Genomic DNA, 22,134 nt, shown 5'->3' on the forward strand with positions numbered 1-22,134 from the left:
GTCTACAAGAAAACCACCAAATGGCCAGATTTGGAAGTAACGGTACAGTGGCATCTATGCTCAAAAAAACCACACTTCCTAAAGAATGCCAATCACCACTTCAATGAGTTATACAGAAATAGATTCAAACACTCAAGAAACGATTTCATAACAAGCAAGAAAAGGGTAGATTAGTGAATGACTTTCTACTTGACCAAAATCTTTCAAAAAGGAAACAAAACCTGTGAAACTTGGATGCTCTATGAGTGTGCTGACCCAGATCGCGTTGTCTGAGAAGCTAGGCAGTGCCTTTGTTCCAGCTTCCTGCTGAGGGACTAAAAGCCATGAACTATCCAGCAAAGATGAAAAGCAAGAAGGCCCCGCAAAACCAGGAGGAGGAGAGAGTTCAAGGGTTATAGGGAGGCAAAACTGGGTCATCATAGTCGCCGTGATCCTGGCTGTACTTAATTTTCAAAGGCTCCATAAACATCCACCATTAAAAACCACTTTAGAGCTGTGGTGTGTTTCTGTATTTATTATTTATAGTAACTAAAGTCTTTGTAGCAACTAAATCTGGGAAGCTGTACTATATAGCTTCCATGTTTGTGCTGGCAATATGCTGGCTTCAGCGTGGAGATAAAAATAGGAGTTTATTTTTCACCCTTCCCTCGCCAGCCTTCAGGCTAAAAACTACTTCTCTCTCTTCCTGCTAGTTGGAATGGCAATAGACAGTTTAATATAGTAAATCTCAATTAAGCCTTATGCTTTAGCTTAAAGCTTGTTTCCTTGGAGAATCTGTTAAAGTTGTCAAGGTTGCCAGCCTTAGCAAATAAAAATACAGGACGTCCAATTAAACTTGAATTTCAGATCCACAACAAATAATGCTTTAGTGTAACTATGACGCAAATATTGCATGGCACACACTTAGAGTAAAAACATTATTCATTATTTATCTGAATTGAACATTTAGCTGGGCATTCTGCATTTCATCTGGCAATTTTAGTTCAAGGAGCTAACCTCTCGGTTGCTTCTAGGTCGAAAATGCCAGGATTTTCTAGCTGACGTTACCAAGGCAAGGCCCTCCCTTGAGGAAGTTAAAGTTTTAATTTCACAAGAACATCAGAACAAACATTTGGCTAATCCTAGGAAAACCTTGGTAGGCCTTTCTTAAATGGGAGTGAAGAATGAAAAAAAGTAAATTTAGCAAGTTGGATATACATGTGCCATTTGCTTGTTTAACTGTGTTTTACTCCACTATGTGTAATCCTTATTCCATGATGAGGGTTTGCTTAAAAATAAAATCTAGAATAATGCCTACATAAAGTTTCACATTTTGTAAGAAAAGCTGCTCAAATCTGTAATACATAATGTATGTGTGTGTGCACGTGTGTATGTGTGTGTGCACGCCACGTATTTTTTCAGGCACAAGAGCTAGATGTCCAGGGAGGAGGCCTCTGCCAGATGATTGTATTTGCTGACCTTGCTAGCACTGTGCCAAGGGCCTTGTCTAATAAGTTGAATGTTAGTCAAAGGCCACCTGGTGGCAAAAAGTTACATTAAAGGACAACAGGAAGAAACTGAGCTTGCAAAGGATGATGACTAGGAAGAAATTCTTCCTCAGATAAATTTTGTTAAGAAGGGAAGTTGGTGGGTTCGGGGCACGGAAGGTAGATGGAAATGATACTGCAATAGAGAAGCCGGTGGGTTCTAATGGAGTCGGAGGCACAATAAATACAAGACGTTCCAAAGAAGTGAGGTTAAGACAACCTAAACAAAAGTTCCATACCAACAAGAGCTAAGCAAGGGGTAGCTTTAGTCACTAACAGTTCAGCTGAAATACACACGGTGACAAAAGTGTGGCCGTTTTGTTCTGTGGCAGCCTACGGGCGGCCATCCCCCCATTCATTCCGTACCTAGTATGGCTGGGCCCTGATCTGCTTTGCCCGCACCACTCACAGCCTTCTCATTTAATATACGAAATCTGTGTCGTTGTCATTGTTAGGAAGCTTTGTTTAGCAACTGACACTATTTCCTATACAAACCAATAGGTGTAACTGAACGATACTATCATTTCCATCCGCTGCTAAGAAACTAATTTCAGGCATGCCACGCGATGGTAAGCACCAGAACGAGGACTACGGGGCTGGCTGACCACGCTGTCACCCACACCAGGAACAGTGTCTTGCACAGAGCAGGCAATCGATAAACAGTGGCAGAAGGAGAATGGCCCCAGATAGTACTCTCCAAATCAATTACTAAATTCAGTATTCTTTAGTACATTTATTTATTTATTACCTAAACCAGAGGGGCATTGTGGCCCAACAACATGTTACAAATACCAAAACAATTGAATATTTAAACATGTTGTTAGTAAAAAATAAAAATAAGCTTTACTTCCAAACACAAAGAAAAGCAGCCTTAGTGTGAATGTCAAATGCCTCTTTAGTAGGAATCTACTCCTTACAGCCTTGGACTATTAATAGTCAAAAGGAATGGAATTTTCAGGGGGGAGGAAAAAAAAAAAGAAAGATGGTTTTCAAAGGGAGAAAAAGAAGGTCCTCTCTTTAAACCTGTAGTAACCCGTTTATAGGTTTCAAAGCGACCTTCTTATTCCAAACACCCATCTGGAGAGCTGGAGAGAAGAATGTAGTCACAAAGGGAAACAAATAGTGTAAACTATAAAGGAAACAGCTGAAATCAGTTTTCTGCACTGCCCTTGATTAGCTATTTTCCAGTTCTAAAGGCCCGAAGCAAAAAGAACTGAAATGGCTATAAACAATGGATGCTTTGAAATAGGTTCTCTTTACATGTCAGGCAAGAAGAGATGGACCACATGTCAGCAGTAAATATCCACACGGAGGGTCAACGGGAAGTTGGGACCATCTCTGGGGGAGGGGAAGGAGAGACAGAAAAGGAAGGGCAGGGTGGTCGGCTCTGGCTTGGAGGGGACTGATGCATTTCTTCCCCACAGAACCTCCGCCCTCTGGGTGTTTGCTAGTTAAACAACTGAGCTTGTTTAGATTTAAACCTAAAGAGGGTCTGAGGGGTCGGGGAGGAACTGGGAGGGGGGCGTGGAGAGAAGTAGGTTTCCTATCTGTAAAATGAGAGCACACGGTCACGGCTCATGGTGCTTGAGTAAACTCGTTAAGGACAGTCATCAAGATCATGTCTCTCTAAGGCAACAGGAGGTGCCTGAGCGAGGGGGACAGGAGGAGGAGCCCATGTGGAAATATGGCTAATCTGCTCCCAGACCCATTGCACCTGGAAGCAAAAGTGTGGGGTCCTAGCCCTTCCCCCGGAAACTGAGTGGAAGTGTTAAAATAAGAAGACATAGGACAAACGAAAGTGTATAAAAAAGCCACCATATTGTTTTCTGGGTCAGTAAGGAAGAGAGAGAGAACTATCTCCGGAAGAAAGACCAAGGTCCCCTTTCCACTGTTCCCCAGCCATCTGCCTTAGGGAGAAAGAAAAATAAAACAGAAAACTTTTGTCAGAGTTCAAAAAACCCTGACTTCTATTAGATTCACTTTCACTTTAGGGATTCGTTGGGTTTGCTCACTATGGTGGTGATCTGAAAGAATTCAGGACTTGATCTCTAGTAATAATTTACAGACTTGGAAAGATGTGACCAACGGAGAACAGTCACTTACTTAAAAAAAAAAAAAAGTACTAAAAATAGCTGTAATGAATGTGAGTAAGAAAAAAGAAGAAACTATATGGCCTTTGACCATTGTTTTTTTACAACTTTGTTTTCCTTCCATTTTTTTCTTCTTTTTAGTAGAAGAACAATTTTATTAAGATGAAGGAAAAAAGTAAGAGACGAGCTAGGAAGCTGAGCTTTCAGCCTGGGAGTCATGAAGGAGAAGCAAGGAAGGGGAAAACTGCGTTTGAAGGCCTCAGAGAGAAACAAAAGAAGCAAGCAAGCATCTGAGAAGATGTTTCCAGGCAAATGCGAAGTTAAAATGCAAGATGAAAAGCAAGCAAAAATCCTCTTGGGCATCTGGCTGAAAGGTCTGAAAATAATCTTTGAAGAATTCTGCTCTGTTTCTATTGTTTCTTAAAGGTGATTTTTACAAAATTACAATCATGCCTTAGGATTCCAGCCTTCCTTGTCATCTTCTCTGCTGGCCATGTGCACAATTATCAGTGATAAGTTAACAAAGTGGAAAATAGACCGTGGGTGTGCGTGCCTGTGAGTGGGTGTGAACTTCTCACGTGAAGGTATTCTTAAAATGTCTTGAAGAATTAGACCACAAGGACCAATCAGTAATACTTACCCTATTGGATGGATTTCCCTATTAAAATAGAAAAATTTTTGGTCTTAAGAAGGTCAAGAGGGAACCAGGTCTCCTTTTACCTGTATAAATTCCGGGCGACGTCATCCTCATTGACTGCATATCCCTGGGGGTCGTCAGTAAAACTGAAGCCTGTGCCCACCTGAAGGTGAAATGAATACGCAGGTGTGACACAGAAGCACAAGCCTCGGAGCCCTTCGGGAGACACCCCACTGGAAGGGAATCAACCTTATTCCAAACGCCAAGCCTCTCACCTTGGATTTTTGCCTCTAGCCCGTTTGCCTTTAGCCACCCTCACAGAAGGATGCTGCATTTCACCTTTTCCCCTTCCCCTCCTCCAAGCCCAAATGAAATCTCAGCATGGGGCACCTGGGTGGCTCAGTCAGTTGAACGTCCAACTCTTGGTTTCAGCTCAGGTTGTGATCGTGGGGTCATGAGATCGAGACCCATTGTCAGGCTCTGTGCTCAGTGCAGAGTCTGCTTAGGAGGCTCTCTCTCCCTCTCCCTCTGCTCCTCTACCACCCCCTCTATCCTGCTCCCTCTCTCTCTCTCTTAAAAAAAAAAAAAAAGGTACAAAACTCTACCCTGGGGTCAGTGGCTGAGCTGTCCTGTTTCCACCATGGGGACTCTGCCAGATGTTGATTTAAGGGGGAAGAATTCACCATTCCTGGCCCCCAACACAGTATCAAAAGGACCAAAGTTGTCTCCTCTCTGAAACCTGGAGAGTGCTTTGCTTTGTCCTAACAAGAAGGAACTCTCTAGGCTAGAGATAAAAGAGAGAGAGAGAGAGAGAGAGAGAGAGAGAGAGAGAGAGTGTGTGTGTGTGTGTGTGTGTGTGTTTTGATTTTTCATTGGTGAGAACCATGGCCACTAAGTCCCTTCACCTTCAGTTGGTAGGTTTTAAAATAAAGATTAGTTTTAAACTAGTATTTTCTTATACCTAGAAATTCCTAGACAACTAAGCTGTAAAATTAAGAAGAAACTACCACTGATTTTGTGTCAATAGTTTGTATAAGGGATGTATAAATATTTTTGTTTTTGTTTTCCCAAAATGCACAAGGCAACAGGACACTTCATTCAACTTGTGAAATATAAACATGCAGTTATAGACTAGGAAAGAGGCTGTCAAACTTTGTGCGAAAGGTGGGTAAATGGCTACATTGGACTCCTTTTTCTCCCTATTTATCTGTTTTCTCTTTGAACCATGTGGGAAGTGAGAGAAAGCAGAGAAATTAGGGGGTAAAGATACTCCTGCAGCAGAAGCTGACCCTAAAAGTTACTCTCCTATTTTGATGTTTATTGGAGTCAACTTCCGAAGAACTTCCGAGAATTCCACTTTTGTTCGGAGATGAGGCTCACTGTGCTAAACGAGAGAGACCAGTTTTTGACTTTTTAAATCTAGAACTCTGTTGGAAAGATTAAGAATTCTAATACTATATAATGACCCACAATATGGGAAAGACATAGCATCAGTGGAAAGAAATTAATCCCTTATCGTGGATGGTAGAATGCACTGAACAGGACATTTCGTAAGATTAAAAATGAGACGAGGGAAGGTAGCAAGCAAAATTCCCAAACTCAGATTTAAGGATACATGTTAGAAAAACTAAATCCCAAAGATGTATTTTAATAGACTAAATTCTATTTTAAAAAGCAAAAAAAAAAAAAAAAAAACAAAAACAAAAAACAAAAAAACCCTAAATCTCCATCCCCCCACCCATTTCTTAAATGTATTTTATAAAAAGAAAAAAGACAGGAGAGGCCCACATTGACATTTCATAAGGCCATCAGATACTCACTGGATTGTCAATGTAAAGCATGGAAAGTGTGGTGGTCCAAGGAAAGTCTCTGGGACGCACTAGCAAAACAGAGAAGAGGTTTGAAACTGGGTCTTCAACAAGGCACCCCACCTAGGGCCCAGCTTTGCTCAGAGCCAAACAAGCCCACCTGTCCCCATCCTATCAATGAACTCCCGGTGTCCCTCTGACATTGCTTCCTACTCTCACAGTGGGGAACAGACACAAGTACCTTTTCCTTCTCCTCTCCTCTTCTTTACTTTTCTGAACCCAGAGATTTTCTACATCTTTTTCTAGGATGAAGTTTGGAAACAAGACCCTGTGTTTTCTGTGGAAAAACTCATCAACAATATATAATATAAACCCATCTGTCTGATCCAATCAACCCTTCTGAACATCTAATCCTTCTGAATCCTCTTCCTCCTGGCCAATGCCAAAGAGAACAACTCCAAAAGAACTGGCAGACATGCCTTTTATACCTGAATCACAGGATGGGTCACCCTCCAAATTCTGACCCAGGAAAAGTAAACGTTCTCCCCCACCCCCCCAAAAAAATGAGATAGAGGTAAACTGGGGTGACAGCCAGATGTGGCTCCTCCGCTCCTTCCTCTGGCCCCACCCCCCACCCACAGCATCTTGCTTCCAGGATAGCTGATCATTTATGCGACTGAACCCTACAGTGTTCAGTCTGTGTCAGTAATTAGGGATATAATTCTACCCATTGGTCTCATGCAAAAGAGCTCGCCCAAAGAGTAATAGAAACCAACTGTTTTCACAAGCTCCGATTGCTTGTCGGCAAGCAGACTGCAGGAAAATAGCTTAGAACTTATCACCCAAATTTCAAGGGAGAAAGCAGCCCAGCCAGGACGCTCACCCTGGTGGCTCCTACTTCTTAGATAGACATCTCCAGAGAGCTATGCTTTTGTCATCTAAAACTATTATGCTCTTCCTTGTGGTTCCAAGTACACCTGAAATTTTTTCTGGAGCAGATATAAGGTTCAGGTGAAAAACTCTCCAGAGGAAAACAGAGTCCAGGCAATACTTACAGGTCAGGTTGCTTGTGACAAAATAAGGTCCGTGTTCCACAAAGAGTCCAAACATGGATGAACCTCCGGGCCCTCCCTGCAGCCAGAGGGCCACTGGAGCAACCTCGGGGTCTACCTAAAGGGGACAAAGAACCAGTGGCCACAGAGAGTACTAAGTAAAAGAATATACTCAGGCAAACTTCACCAGATCCCGCATCGTTCGCTGCCTCGCCTGTATCTCCCAAAGCCTTCCCAGACCCCAGACTGCTCTCCCTCACAAGCAAAGTGCTGGTCATCTCTTGTCTTGAGTTAGTATTTGCCGCATAATGCCAGTATCTATCTGGCTCAGTTCAGTCTTTTCCTGCTAAGAGCCAGGAAACGCACCGAATATAGAAGCTTCGCCTTTGTATGCCCCTTTGTATACAGCCTAGGGCATGCTGGTATTTTTTTAAGCTGTTTCCACTTGCATTGGATCGACATATTCCCACAGAGGCACAGCAAAGAATCCTTCCTCCTCAGTGACGGTCTACTCGTTTCACCAGGAGCCCAGATGGCCTTTCTGATTTGATTCACTAAAAGGATATACACAAGGACAGCAGCCATTTCCTTCAACACGAGGGACCCAAGAAGAAGTGGACAGGCCCGGAGCAGTTTAGCCAATGCAAACAGCTTCAACAAAACCCCAGGCAAGGTGCAAACTGATTGAGGAGACAGGAAAGAAGTAAGTAAGAAAAGGTCATTGGCAGGGTTGGGATGACAAAAATGAGCTTTTGGCAGTAGAGTCAATACCATCGACCTCCATGCCAGAAGGTTCTTTACTTTTTTCTTATTGCTTTACATATTTATTGAGCACCTCGTATGGGGCGAACAGCATGCTGGAAGTAGCTACTTAGCAGGGCAGTGAGTGAAACAAACAAATAAAACCCCACTTGATCTCTTCTAGCTTACATTTTCATGGGAAATATAGATCATAAGTAAAGGAAGAAACCCGATGATTAAGGGTTGTAGAAAGGAAATAAAGGTGATGTTAAGGGAGTGGGTGAGGGGGTGCCTGGGTGGCTCAGTGGGTTGAGTGTCTGCCTTTAGCTCAGGTCATGATCTCAGTCAGGGGTCCTGGGATCAAGCCCCACATCAGGCTCCATGCTCAGTGGGGAGCCTGCTTCCCCTTCTGCCTGCTGCTCCCCCTGCTCTCTCTCTCTCTCTTACAAATAAATAAAATACTTTAAAAGAGAGAGAGAGAGAGGGCAGAAAAGAATAGTGCTTCCTTGAAGCACAAGTAATCATGGAAGGACTCAGTGAGATCCTGAGCTGAATGAGACCTGAGTTCTAGAACCACCCAGCCGTGAGAGAAGCCAGTGTATGACACCACAGGCAGAGGGACATGGGAGGGGAAAATCCTCACAACAGAAGAGAGCCGGGTGTGCGAGCGGCGAACGACAGGTCACCTGGTCCTCAGGGAGTCCTCCAGGGCCATCTGGAAGGAGCTCAAAGTGGCTACAGAGAGGCTCACAGTTGGATGTGACAGCGAGCGCTCACTGGGTGTCATGGCTCATTGGATGTTCAGTCAGCCGCGCTCAGCAAGCAAGGATCTCACTGCTTCAGCTCAGAAGGAAATGCTGCAACCCCCTGCTTAGCCAAGCCACACAGACACCAACCGGTGTTTCATCCAAAGGTCTGAGTGGCCTGGCTGCGTCCACATGGATGATGTGAGAAGGTGTGGGCAGAGGCAGACGGACTCAAGGGGAGGCGATCTGGGACACCATCGCCAAGCACCTCGGAGAAGAGCCGAGCACAGGGTGCTAGCCGTGAGAACAGATGGGGAGAAGGATTTCTCTTCTCCAGTCACCAGAAGTCTGATATAGTCCTTTAGCAGCTTCAGAAAGGGGACAAGGGGGCCTTGTATTAAGAGGGGTGGTGGGAAGAAGAGCTGTAAGCTGGAGAGGAGCCTCTCTATGAGGGGGCTACCTTGGGGTCCATTCTCTAGTATCAAGGAATTAAATGAGATAAAATTTGTAAAGCCCTTGGAACAATGCCTAATGTCTGATAAAAGAACAATAATTGTTAGTAATTATTACAATTAAACAAACAGGTAGAAAAGGTAGGAACCCAGAGTCAGACTGGGAACTCAGATAGGAACTCTTAAGAGTTAGCCTGGTATAATGGATAAGTGTGTGAGCCCTTTGCCCCAAACTGGATTCAAATCTGGGCTTTATTGTCCACCAGCTCTGTGGCTATAAGCAAGTTGCATAAGCTCTCTGAACCTCAGTTTCCTCATCTGTAAAACGGGTCAATGACAGTACTTATGAAAAAAAATAATGGTACTTATGCCATTTGGTTGATGGGTTAGCAGCTGGCTAATCAAATCTACTCTTCAAAGTGTAGTGAGTGGCACAGAGAACGTGTTCTGCACACATTAGCTATTTCTGTAATAAATACTACGAATTTATAGATGCTTTTCATGTAAACGATCTACAAATGAGAGAAGAGGAAAAATGGGTTGTTGGGTGTTTTTCCTTGCTCCTTTGGCTGATACCTTCCCTGGTTGGTTTTTCACTAGTTAGACCCCTTGCCACAAGGGTTGCAAATGTCCATCAAGAATTCAAGAGAACTGGGGCGCCTGGGCGGCTCAGTGGGTTAAAGCCTCTGCCTTCGGCTCAGGTCATGATCTCAGGGTCCTGGGATCGAGTCCCGCATCGGGCTCTCTGCTCAGCAGGGAGCCTGCTTCCCCCTCTCTCTCTCTGCCTGATGCTCTGCCTACTTGTGATGCCGCTCTGTCTCTCTCTGTCAAATAAATAAATAAAATCTTAAAAAAAAAATTAAAGAGAACTAGGGACTGTATAATTTGAAGCAGGAAATACCATGATCACAGGCAGCCTTCTAAGGCTGCTGTGGGGGAGGAAGGGTTTGCCCCGGATTTTTAGCCACACAGACTCTGGTTCTACTTGGCCACAAAACAGCTGTGTGATCCCAGCCCTCTGATTCTTCCAGTCCAGTTTCCTTATCCATCAAATGGCAACAAGGCCCACCTCACAGGCCTGAGGAAATGTATCATGAAAAGATACTGCAGATTCTGCTGGGCTAAATAAATAGAACCAGCTCCACCCTAACCTGCCTGACCCCAACTGTGGGGGCTTTGCTCGAATCGGTGATTTTTAGCTCCCCTCAGACCCTCCAACTCGCTCTTCAATACCACGCACTAGGACCAACTTCCACTTGTATCCTCAGCAGGGGAGCGTGTTAGAGGTGGAGAAGCAACGGATCTCGACGAGAGCCGTTCCAGCCTCCCCAGGGACGTGAGATACGGGAGTCCACCCAGTCCAATGGATGCCCAGCCTCCACTTCCTTCCCAATGCGCACAGGAGCTTCTAGAAGCCACGGTGTGGTACATGTGAGCCAGTGGTTCTCAATCTTGGCCAGTTTTTTTGTAAAAAAACTGCTGCCTACGCCCAAATCCCAGTGATTCGAAATCAACAGGCATGGACGTTTTTGAAAGCCCCCCATGTGGTTCTGAGGTGGAAGCAGGGATGAGAATCTGTGAGGGCAAAGGAAGTTTGTCCTCCCCGGTGCCTGGCGCCCTCTGGTCTCTGCCCTATCCTCCCCCTCGCTTTTCATGTCCCTTCCTGTGACCTGGCACAATGATGGGACCTCTGGGCTCTCAGAAAAATAGTCTGACCCTGAGAGGCCACACTACAAAGTGAAGTCAAATGCAATGGTGCCAAACATCTTTATTATGCAACTTTGAAGTACCCGACACTGCATTCTTGGAATGCTTCAATAATAAACGATCAGCACACACACCTTCAACCTCAGCTGACCTTGCTCCTCAAATGTACTTTCCTCAAGGAGGTGAATGAGCTCAACAACTCCTGAAGAAGCCCGTTTTTCAAGAAAATTCCATGCACACATCTTTCTACTTTGATACACCCACTAACCTGTGAACGAATACTGCCCTTATTTGGAATGAAATGCAAAAGTCAGATGCTGGAAAATACAGGTTTACATATTCAGTGCTAAAATCCCAAGAGTTAGTTTTACCACAGAACATAGACTTCTGTCATATGATATGACATCCTGTTGTCATACATAAAATAATAATTACATCAGTAGTAATGGCATAAAGTTATTATGCGCTAATTCACAGGGTGATCTCTTTAGCTCTCAATTGTGAGAATGCAGCCCTCTCTCACTCTCTACCCCCAAGTTAGGAAAGAACAGAAGTAAATGAAGACATCCTGAACAAAACCACATTGCAAAACTTCAGCTCAAATGAAGTAAGAAACAATTGCTCTAATTCATTTACAGATTTACAAAGGCCAGGGCTTTCGAAGTATTTATTATTTTGAAGCTATAATTCAAGAGTGTATGGAACAAGAGAAAAAGGGCATTTATTTTTGCCAAAAGTTTTAGAAATTTTCCTTAAAACTTGTCATGTTATTAAAAAAAGCACTTATTCTTCTTTTTTTTAAAGATTTATTTATTTATTTGACAGACAGAGATCATAAGTAGGCAGAGAGGCAGGCAGAGAGAGGGGGAAGCAGGCTCCCTGCTGAGCAGAGAGCCTGATGCAGGGCTCGATCCCAGGACCCTGGGATCATGACCTGAGCTGAAGGCAGAGGCTTTAACCCACTGAGCCACCCAGGTGCCCCAAAAGCACTTATTCTTAACTAATAGTTTTTTTTTTAAGATTTTATTTATTTATTTGACAGAGATCACAAGTAGGCAGAGAGGCAGGCAGAAAGACAGAGGGAAGCAGACTCCCTGCTGAGCAGAGAGCCCCATATGGGGCTCTATCCCAGGACCCCAGGATTATGACCTGAGCTGAAGGCAGAGGCTCAACCCACTGAGCCACCCAGGTGCCCCATTAACTAATAGTTTTTTAAAGGAGGTATTAAAAAAATCCCCATTACTCCACTGATCATGGTCCCTAGAAATGATCATGGAGAGGCTTAATCTTCCAGATTTTTCTCTAACAACCCCCCAACACATACATATATAAATATTTTGTAGATGTCATATATGCCATGTGTGTAAATACCTTTTTTTTTTTTCCCTGAAAATAGGACCAGGCCGTATGTAAATCCTACATTTGCTAGAGTCACTTGGCATGTTATGAAAATCTTTTCATAACAGTACATATGATCATTTTATGAAACAGTGTGGCATTCTGAATTTACCACAGCCTATTAACACATACAACCTACAACACTGAAAGGCACTGGTCTGAGGCTGGGGATGCCGACCAGCTCCCACTCATAGACAGGTAGGATACTCAATGGTGAAGAGCATGGATTCGGGCACCAGACTGCCAAGGTTTGAATTCCAACTACCTTAATTTACAGCCGTGTGTCCTTGGGAAAGTTGCTTAACTTCTCTGCATCTCAGTGTCCTCTGTTTGAAAATAATAATGCGTATGTTATATGGCTGTGGTACAGTTTCAAAGAGTTAATATATGCACAGCACTTAGAACAGTGCCTGGTACATCTATTTTTTTTTTTTTAAGATTTTATTTATTTATTTGACAGAGAGAAATCACAAGTAGGCAGAGAGGCAGGCAGAGAGAGAGGAGGAAGCAGGCTCCCTGCTGAGCAGAAAGCCCGATGTGGGGCTTGAACCCAGGACCTGGGATCATGACCTGAGCCGAAGGCAGCGGCTTAACCCACTGAGCCACCCAGGCGCCCCCTGGTACATCTATTTAAATGTTAGCTCCGATTATTTCTCTAGTGAGGTTGGAAGATGGGCAATAAGTAAGTAATTAAATAAGTGGGTGATGTGAGAGAGCAAGGGGAAGTCATTAGACTGAACACTTAAAGGCGGCGTCTGGCAAGGGGCTAACATTTGAGCTAAGACCTGAAAGATGAGTGATCCCCTACTGATAAGCATTTATACATTTATCTAAAAAGAAAACAAAATCTGTTAATGTTCCTATAGGTCCGAGCAGTGTAGCACGACCTGAGGATGAAGAAGGGACAAAGAGGGGCGCCTGGGTGGCTCAGTGGGTTAAAGCCTCTGCCTTTGGCTTGGGTCATGATCTCAGGGTCCTGGGATGGAGCCCCGCATCAGGCTCTCTGCTCAGCAGGGGGACTGCTTCCCCCTCCCCCTCTGCCTCCCCCTCTACCTACTTGTGATGTCTGTAAAAAAAAAAAAAAAAAAAGAAGGGACAAAGAAATTCTAAATATAAGAGAAAGGCCACGGAGTCATACATATTTAAGTGAGAAGTCTCTCTACCAACAGAAGAGTGCGGGCATACAGGTCCCACAAACCTGCACCTTTTGTTGGTGAGCAAGAAATCAGGATTTTGCCTCAGAAGCCCTTGAAATTCTCCTGGTGACCCCTGGTGGCCAATTCATGAACTTGGACATTCTTTCCTCAGGGTCTGTTCCAGTGAAGTCCCAAAGGAAACAGGTATTTATTTATTTTTTCAGAATCCCTACAGATGGAAGTTTCACAATGTCTCACATTAGCATGTTCCAATTTTTATTCATAATGATGGTGAACATATCTACACTATGTCTTAATCGATTCTCAGTCCAAATAAGTCAAACTCATTCATTTGGTTTGGCATTCTATACATAAAAGGAGTCTTAGAAACACCAAGTTTCGGCCCCCCGGGTGGCTCAGTCATCAAGCGTCTGTCTTTGGCTCAGATCAGAACCCCAGGGTCCTGGGATCGAGCCCCACATCGGTGGGGAGCCTGTTTTTCCCTCTGCCACTCTCCCTGCTTATGTTCCCTCTCACATGGTCTCTCTCTCTCTGTCAAATAAATAAATAAAATCTTAAAAAAACAAAAAAAGAAACACCCAGTTTCTTCTTTCCTCCTTGCTTCTAAGTGAGCACAAAGGAATCTATGTGAACACTAATGAAAGTAAACTGTCCTGCCCTATTTCTCCCCATGCAGACATGCTCTCCATGGATGGTGTCCCATCGTGCTGGGTCCTCCTTTTCACCCTGCTCCTCATCAAGCCATACCCACCTTCCATTCTGTCCTCCCAAGCCCTCTCCTGTATTTCCTGGTAGAGATAACCTTCTACTCAAGCTTTACACATATCCCTGAAAGCAGTGAGCTCCTGGAAGTGGCACTAAAGGCTTGGCAATTTTGGTACTCTGCAGTAATGTGATTGCATTTTATACAGAGGACAAACTGGAGTGACCCTAAGGCATCAGGTATCTCAGCAAGTATTAGGGCAACATTGCCTGCCAACACCCAGGGCAGGGTACATATTCTAGCCACCCCCATCCTCCCCCTGACCCACCCCATACTTTGTAAGAGAAAACAGCACCTAACAGACCCAAATCAATGGTACTGCTTAAGATGAGAAGTGCAATTAGTAAATTAATTAAAGCTCCCTTCACACTTCTATATGCAGAGGCTGATCATTTGCTTGGTTTAAGTAATGTGTTCTGTCCTAATTGAAGTCATTAGTACCCCAAGTAAATGTCTTGAAATTCCCCCAAGTAGGTTTGAATGGACTCCCATTTTGCCGCACAGATCCCAGGTCAGCTGATACTTCAGTGCTATGCTAATGGTTTAATCAAAGCAGGGTTTTGTTATTTAAAGCAACTAGTTTTGTGACTAGAATTGTTAACTAGCTAACTCGTAACATTTAAGTTCTACACATACACACAACTTGCTTAAGACTAATGTGTTTTTTGAGCTTTACTTACAGTGGTTGGTGTTGACTTCTTGCTAAATCTTCCTTTACTATGATTGTTGCCTCTGCACCATCACACGGAAAACGAACTTTCCCAAACACTTTTTCTGTTCTGAGTCCTTTTATCACTACCAAGCTCGCACTGACTCTCGAGCTTGGAATCATCTCACCAGTCTGAGCCAACTTACACTCCACCAGGATCTTCTCTACCTTTCTCCTTCCTAACCTTTGTCCTTGGCTCCTATTCCTTCATGAAGTAGTTATGGCTTCTCTGTTGGTGCCTCCTGCCAGAAAGGTGGGATTTAGAATGAAGTGGGATGTGGGGTGGTTATTAGATAAAGGCAGGCCTGACTTTCTCATTCTTGATGCAAACAAAGAAGTGGCTGGAGAAGTTAGTCACTCTCTTCTCCATGTGAAATTAGGCACATAAAAGTTTCTCCAGTTCGAATACTTCTATGGATGGAACGATCCATAATTTATCATTTTTAGCTGTTTTCTTCTTGTTTGGTCTCACCAACCTTCTATTCTTCCAGCTCTCTGATGCCATAAGTACAATAATAGTAAAGAGAAGATAAATAGTGCAAGTCCGAAGACACATGCCTGTGACCTCCAAATCTTTGCTGTACGACTAATGGGTCTGCAGACTTTTTTTTTTTTTTTTTAAAGATTTTATTTATTTATTTGAGAGAGAGACAGTGAGAGAGAGCATGAGCAAGGAGAAGGTCAGAGGGAGAAGCAGACTCCCCAAGGAGCCGGGAGCCCGATGTGGGACTCGATCCTGGAACCCCGGGATCATGACCTGAGCCGAAGACAGTCGTCCAACCAACTGAGCCACCCAGGCGTCCCAAGGGTCTGCAGACTTCTGAGCAGACATATTTTAAGAGATCCGTTCAGACCACACCCCTTCTCTAAGAATGGACTTTCTGTTTCCCATTACCCATGTTTATATCACATGAAACTGCACTCTCAGCTTTTAGCTGGTTGGACCAAGAAAGAACACCTGACCCCAAGTGGGGCAGTCACATCTGTCCCGAGCAGAAGTGCTATTTGATGTCTGTTGATTGCAAGGTTCAAGGACAGATAAAGGGAGAAACTGTAGGGTAGCCATCTTCCGCCAGATACCTGGAGAAACAAAGCATGTTGATCTGCCAAGACAGCAGAATGAAGCAGAGATGAGCGATCCTGGGGTCTTGGACAGAATAAGGCAGAGACAGAAAGACTGGCTGCCGGGGCTCCTGATGCCTTTCCAGTTGACCCCATTTTCTGCCCTTGGTGTCTCTGGGCGGGAGAGAAGGATTTAGAATGGCTTGGCTAGGGATGCCTGGGTGGCTCAGTTGGTTAAGCATCTAACTCTTGATTTCAACTCAAGTCATGATCTCAGGGTCATGAGATCAAGCCCATGCCCTGCATGGAGCTTGCTTGAGATTCTCTTTCTCCCTCTCCTCGGCCCCCACTCCCTACCACACACACATACTCACTCTAAATAAATAAATAATTAATTAATTAAAATAAAGAAAGGGTTGGCTATATTAATTGGGATCCAATCAGAAGACAGAAGCCACATAGTAATTTTAATTTTAAAATTTTCCCATCTTTAAATTACTGTTATTTTTTTACATGATATCTTTGACCTTTAATTGTGTTACAAGTTCCAGTATGGGTCCTGGTCCCCATCCACCATGGGCATCCCATCCACTCACTGCTGGGCAAAAGTGGGGATGTAATGCCAGAGGCGGCTTAGGGAACTTAGGGAACCAGCTCACTGGAAAGTATGGGATGTACTGGGATATATGGCGTCCATGTTGAGGGAGCTGCAGCCGGGTGGTCACTGGGACAGAACCAGGACTGTAAGCTTGCTGAGGGTCTTCGTGGTCTGGGAGCCCAGCCAGAGCAGGGCACTCATGGATGTCCCTCTACACGCACTGCTGATAGACCGGACAGCAGGGCCAAGAGAAAGCACAAGGCAGGACAAGGGAACAGGAAGAGAAGCCAACGTCCTCCTGCAGTGTCCCTCCAGCACCCTCTACTGACAAAGCTTAATATCATTCTTGCTATGCAGAAAAAATATCTGTAGCTCTGTTACCTTGGAGCAAGTAAAAGGATAGAATTTGGAGCTAGTTCCAGTGGTCAGAAGATGTCACAGTCACAGCCCAGAAGTACGTAGAAGAGGCTCTAGTAGTTATTTAATGCTATATAGCATGTGGCTTAAGACAATAGGAATCAATCATTCTCCCGTGCTTTCTGTGGGTCAGGAATTTGGGGATGTCTGGCTGGATGGTTCTGGCTCAGAGTGTCTCATGAAATTACAGTTAAGATATCAGCCAGGACTGTAGTCCTCTGACTGGGCTGGATGAACATCATCCAATGTTGGTGCTGTCTGGTGGGAGAGGACTTTCTCTCCATAGGGATATGCCCACACGGTTGCGTCAGTGTCCTCCCAACGGCCTCTGGCTTCTCTCAGCGTGAGTGATCCAAGAGACCAAGGCAGTACTACTCTGCCCTTGAGAGTAGCCTTGGAAGTCACCCACCATTGCTTCTTCTATAGTGCATTGCTCACAAGGGCCAGCCTTGATTCAATATGGCAGGAGCCCGTCTAGAAACCAAGGTCACTCTTGGAGTCTGCCTACCTCACCCTGTCCCAGCCTTGGTGACTCCTCAATATGATATTGATCTTCCTCAGTCACCAGATACTCAGATTCCAGGAATCCCAGCCACTCTCTCGGCCAGAGGAGCAGGACGGGGCCCTTAGCAGAGGGCCAAAGGCCTAACTCTCAAGGTCTCTGGTTTGGGTTCCATAATATTTGAGGCAGACTATCCAACAAATCATCTATATTCCCATATCTACGAGACAAATTCAAATACAGGGTATCTTTCTCCAGAGGGAAGAATTCTAATTATAAAAAGAATAATCTCTACACCTTTCTATCTTCTTAAATTGGAAAACCCCAGTGTCACTTTGTAATGTCTTTACCCAGTAGCAATGAATCCACACACTTCGCCAGCATTCAGCGACTTCCGATTTGGAATGGCCTCCTGGTCTCTGCCTTCTTTAATCTCCCACATTGTGACTGGTTTAGTTCTGCTCAGTATTTGTATTAATAACAGGAAAACTAATAATGATAAACACGATGATAATGAGATAATAGCAACAGAAATTCTACTTACTACGTGTCAGGTGCCAATCTGAGGCTTTCCCACATTCTCTCATTTGTCTCAAAACTGTTGTCAAGTAGGTATCCGAGCCTCACATTTGTCACACGGAAGCCAAGGATTTAGGCAAACTTGACTAACTCAAGAGCTATAATGTTGATGATGCAGTCTAGCACCTTTCATGGCCAGTTTTCTCAGGATCAATGTACAATGATCAAGAACAAAAATCTCGGGCGCCTGGGTGGCTCAGTGGGCTAAGCCGCTGCCTTCGGCCCAGATCATGATCTCAGGGTCCTGGGATCGAGTCCTGTATCGGGCTCTCTGCTCAGCAGGGAGCCTGCTTCCCTCTCTCTCTCTCTGCCTGCCTCTCCGTCTACTTGTGATCTTTCTCTGTCAAATAAATAAATAAAATCTTAAAAAAAAAAAAAAAAGAACAAAGATCTGTCCATCGGAGGCCTAGTTTTAAATCCAGGTTCTGCCAATTTCTAGTTGGGCCGTCGGGGGCTAATTATTTAATCTCTGTAGTCCTCTTCATCTATTAAACAAGGATAATAATTCCTTCTTCATGTGGTTATTGTAAGGATTAAATAAGAAAATGCACACTGCTGAGCACATAGTCAATGTTCAATTAACAAGTCATTAAAATTGTGACATTTTTATTGGCTTCATTATACTTCTTCTCCCATGAAATAAAATGCCTGTTATTTCTCTTGCATATTGTGTCCTCACTGCACACCAATTTCCAGCTCTAGAATCCATTACACACTGATCTGTATACAATAACAGGGGAGTCTTGCAGAAATAACAGGAAGACAAAACTAATTTGAGAAACAGCATCCCCCCCCCAAAATATTCAGAGGATATGACAAGGTGGCATCCTTCCTGGATCTCTTATTTTCTTTACCTTCAATTTTTGTAAAGGGTCATTTCTCTCCTGATGATAATCTCAGCTGCTTCCCCGTGGCAGGAAATGAACTAATCTTTCTGCCAAATGAAAGGAACTCTTCCCCTGTCTGGGTGATCTGATCACCGCTTCTCCTTCTCATTTGCTTTCTCTACTTCCCCTCAAATGGCCTGTTTCATTATTTACAGCCGTGGGCTTGGCAAGAATGGTTACTCTGGGGCCCCAGATGCCAGTGCTGCTTGGGGCTCCGCGGGTAAGGAGGGCTCAGAACCGTCTATCCTGGCTGCCCCATGCTGACAGTTGTCAGGGTACCATCTTTTCAGCCTGCCTGTTTCTCCCCTGAAGCTGAGCCTGTCACTTCCAATAGAAACACACTGTCCTCAAGCATCTTCTTTCCTGATGCCACAGCCTTGAGTTTATGTCTTCTGGGATCATCTTAGAGCATGTTTCGGGCTATAGTCCTGGGCCCCAAAGAGCATCACCTGGCCAGGGGATGCAGAGGTAGGTCTTCAGTTAATTAAGCAGGGGTGGGGGTGGGTGGGAAGACCCCAGCAGCCCAGTCACTGTTTAATGCAGTGAGGGCTCAGATGTCAGTCTGGCAACCAGAAGAGGTCACAGAATCTAAGCCCATTTCCCTGACTGGCTTTCCAGTCCTGCTGCACCACCCATGTTCTAGAGGAAACCATACCCCTGCTCAGAGGCAAGAGAAGAAATGCTTTGAGTCTTTGCTTTGTTTTCATTTGACCACTTCCCTCACCATTAATTCCTGTTTTCATAAATCTGGGTTATTACTACTGGAGTTTCAACATGCAGAAGACAATGGGGAACTTCCTGGTATCAGAAACAGCCACTAAAGCAGAAGAGAAAGTAGGAAATGGGATTTCTCGGGGCTAAGGGAGTCAGAGAGCTCTGGGGAGATGGAGCCCCAGCAGGCCTTAGAGGAACATCGAGCAGGATGAGGAAAGCTGACCCCATAGGCCACATTAGGTCCATGTTCCAGTCCTCGCTCAGATGGGTGCATGGGACAATACACCACCCCCATGTGTACCAGTTTAGCTGCAGGAGGTGTTTTTCTCTGGATAAAGGGGTGTGGATCATTGGGTCCAGGAGCACTAAAAACAGGACAGTGGCCTGTAGGCTGGAACCAGGGCTTCTCAGGTATAGTCCACCTGGTAATTCTATCACTTGCTGGCCTCTCCCACTTTACAAGTCAGAGTCTCCGGGGGGAATCTGGAGATAATTCTTATACACAATAAACTATGAGACTCACTGAGAGGGAATATACCAAGAATCACAAATCTAGACAAGTTCTTCAAGTGTCCATTTGGCACAGAATCAGGGCCCTCCCTCCAAAGGGGTCCACGTCCAAATCCCCAGATTCTGTGAATAGATTAAGCCACATGGTGACTGGGAATTAAGGTAGCTGGCAAGATTTGGGGTCACTAGTCAACTGACCTTACAATACGGAGGTTATCCTGGGTTATCCAGTGGGCCCAATACTATCATGAGGGTCCTTAAACGTAAAAGAGGGCAGCAGAGGACAAGAGCCAGAGAAGGTCACATGAACACGCCATCGGCCAAGGTGACGCAATGTGAGAAGGAGTGAGCCTGCTTGCCAGTGCAGGTTGTGAAGATGGAGGAAGGAGCCATGAGGCGAGGAGTGTGAGCAGCCTCTAGAAAATGCAAAAGGCAAGGAAACAGATCTTCCCTGAGAGCCTCCAGCAGGACCATAAATCTGTCAACACCTTAATTTGAGCTCAGTGAGGTCTATGTCAGACTTCTGACCTAAAGAACAGTGAAATAATAAGTTTGCAACGTTTAAACCACCAAGTTTGTGGTAATCTGTATAGCAGCAATAGAGAACTAATACAAAAGGGATCGTGACAAATGCCTGTATTCAATGATATGATATTAAAAGGTGTAACATCAAAAATGCACATGCATAGTGTGGTTTATGAAAGGCATAAAGTTAAGAGATTCCAAGAACACACACACGAAAAATTTCTACCTGTTAGAATGTGCTCATATTGCTAGGCTTCCTTTATATCGATTCTGTTTAAGACAGTTGTCCTGGATATTTGTATGTTTCCATCACTGCTTCTGAAGATCCGTTTTCTCCTCTGATCTGTGCCCTGGTAGACCGAGCTCCAAGAACTGGACTCTCTCCCACTCTGGTTTCCAGTTGGGTTCCACCAGGGGGAAGAAGGAGCAGGAGTCTGGAGGGCACTTGGGTCCCAACATGGTACCCATACAACCCTGAGTGTGAGTTCTCTCCTTTAACTTTGTGCTCTACGCACCCGCACTGGGTGACAGCCTGAAGACTACTATGAGGCCAACCAAAAAGCATCTGGAATTCTTCACCAGTTCTTATGTGCTTCCTCCCATCCACAACTACATGGTCCACTTCAGCAGAGGCCATGGTTAAGAAAGCAGAAATGAGAAGTCAAGAAAATACAACCCAATCGCACCAATAAAAGCCATTTAATTTGCTTTAAACTAGAGTAAACAATCTTATAAATGCAATGCAGCTCTATGCAAATCAGATGCAAATATAAATACTACCCTTCCTAGGGATAGCTTTTTCTTTATTTCCTCTGGTTTCCAAATCCAATTTGGAAAATAAAAATAGAAAATGATCCTGTGGTGCGATAAATTTATTTATGCATCTCAGCACTTCTACCAATCTTCACAAGCCCCTCCCTACCAAATAGTACCCATTAGCCTAAAGTGATTTGTTCGTGCTGAAGAGTTGTGTGCCATCACTAAGCACTAAGCAAGACTGGTGAAGTATAAGAACATACCCAGCTGTGTATGTATATGGGCCTGAGAAAGTGAGTCATCTGTGCTCTAGAGTTCCATCCTAGATCAGCAGTCCTCCCCACCTGTCCCTGCAAAGTCTGCCAGAATAAGTTCAGTTCTCTCTCTTCTGTGTTCCCACAGAACACTACTCAGTGGGTACTGGATGCATGAAGGGGTGAGTACAAAAATAAGAACTGGTACTACAAAGTCCGTGGACGGCGGAGCCATGGAAATCCACCATCAATTAACTTAGACGGGCATTACCTGTGCACTTGGGGAATCTCCCTATCCCTTATCATCCATTGGCTCCCGACCGCCCATTCTCGCCCAAGGTATTTTTAGAACAAAATGACAGCAGAATGATTTAAGAAGACCACGGCAGGAAGAAGGTGGTAATGTGACTGTTCTGCACAAGGCTGCAAGGAATTTAAAAGTTGGACCTTCCCTGCAAACATTTGTTTCCTGCACATAAACAGGAACACCACACAGAGTCACTGGCACTTATTTTTAGAAAAAAAATCTAAAAGATGCAAAAAA

General features: G+C 44.4%; 1 protein-coding gene across 2 annotated transcripts in view; it reads right to left on the reverse strand.

Annotated features, from left to right (window-relative positions):
* The window catches only part of CPVL (carboxypeptidase vitellogenic like), a 128,371-nt gene that overhangs the window by 75,212 nt on the left and 31,025 nt on the right, over window positions 1-22,134 (reverse strand). For both annotated transcript variants that reach the window (XM_047694632.1, XM_047694633.1), the window contains exons 4-6: window positions 7,117-7,231; window positions 6,074-6,132; window positions 4,337-4,416 (exon numbers count right to left, since the gene is read on the reverse strand). In XM_047694632.1, the coding sequence (XP_047550588.1) occupies window positions 4,337-4,416; window positions 6,074-6,132; window positions 7,117-7,231 (254 nt within the window). The remainder of the gene's footprint in view (window positions 1-4,336; window positions 4,417-6,073; window positions 6,133-7,116; window positions 7,232-22,134) is intronic.

The sequence above is a fragment of the Lutra lutra genome, chromosome 11, assembly GCF_902655055.1.
Source record: "Lutra lutra chromosome 11, mLutLut1.2, whole genome shotgun sequence".
In the NCBI taxonomy this organism is placed as follows: Eukaryota; Metazoa; Chordata; class Mammalia; order Carnivora; family Mustelidae; genus Lutra; species Lutra lutra.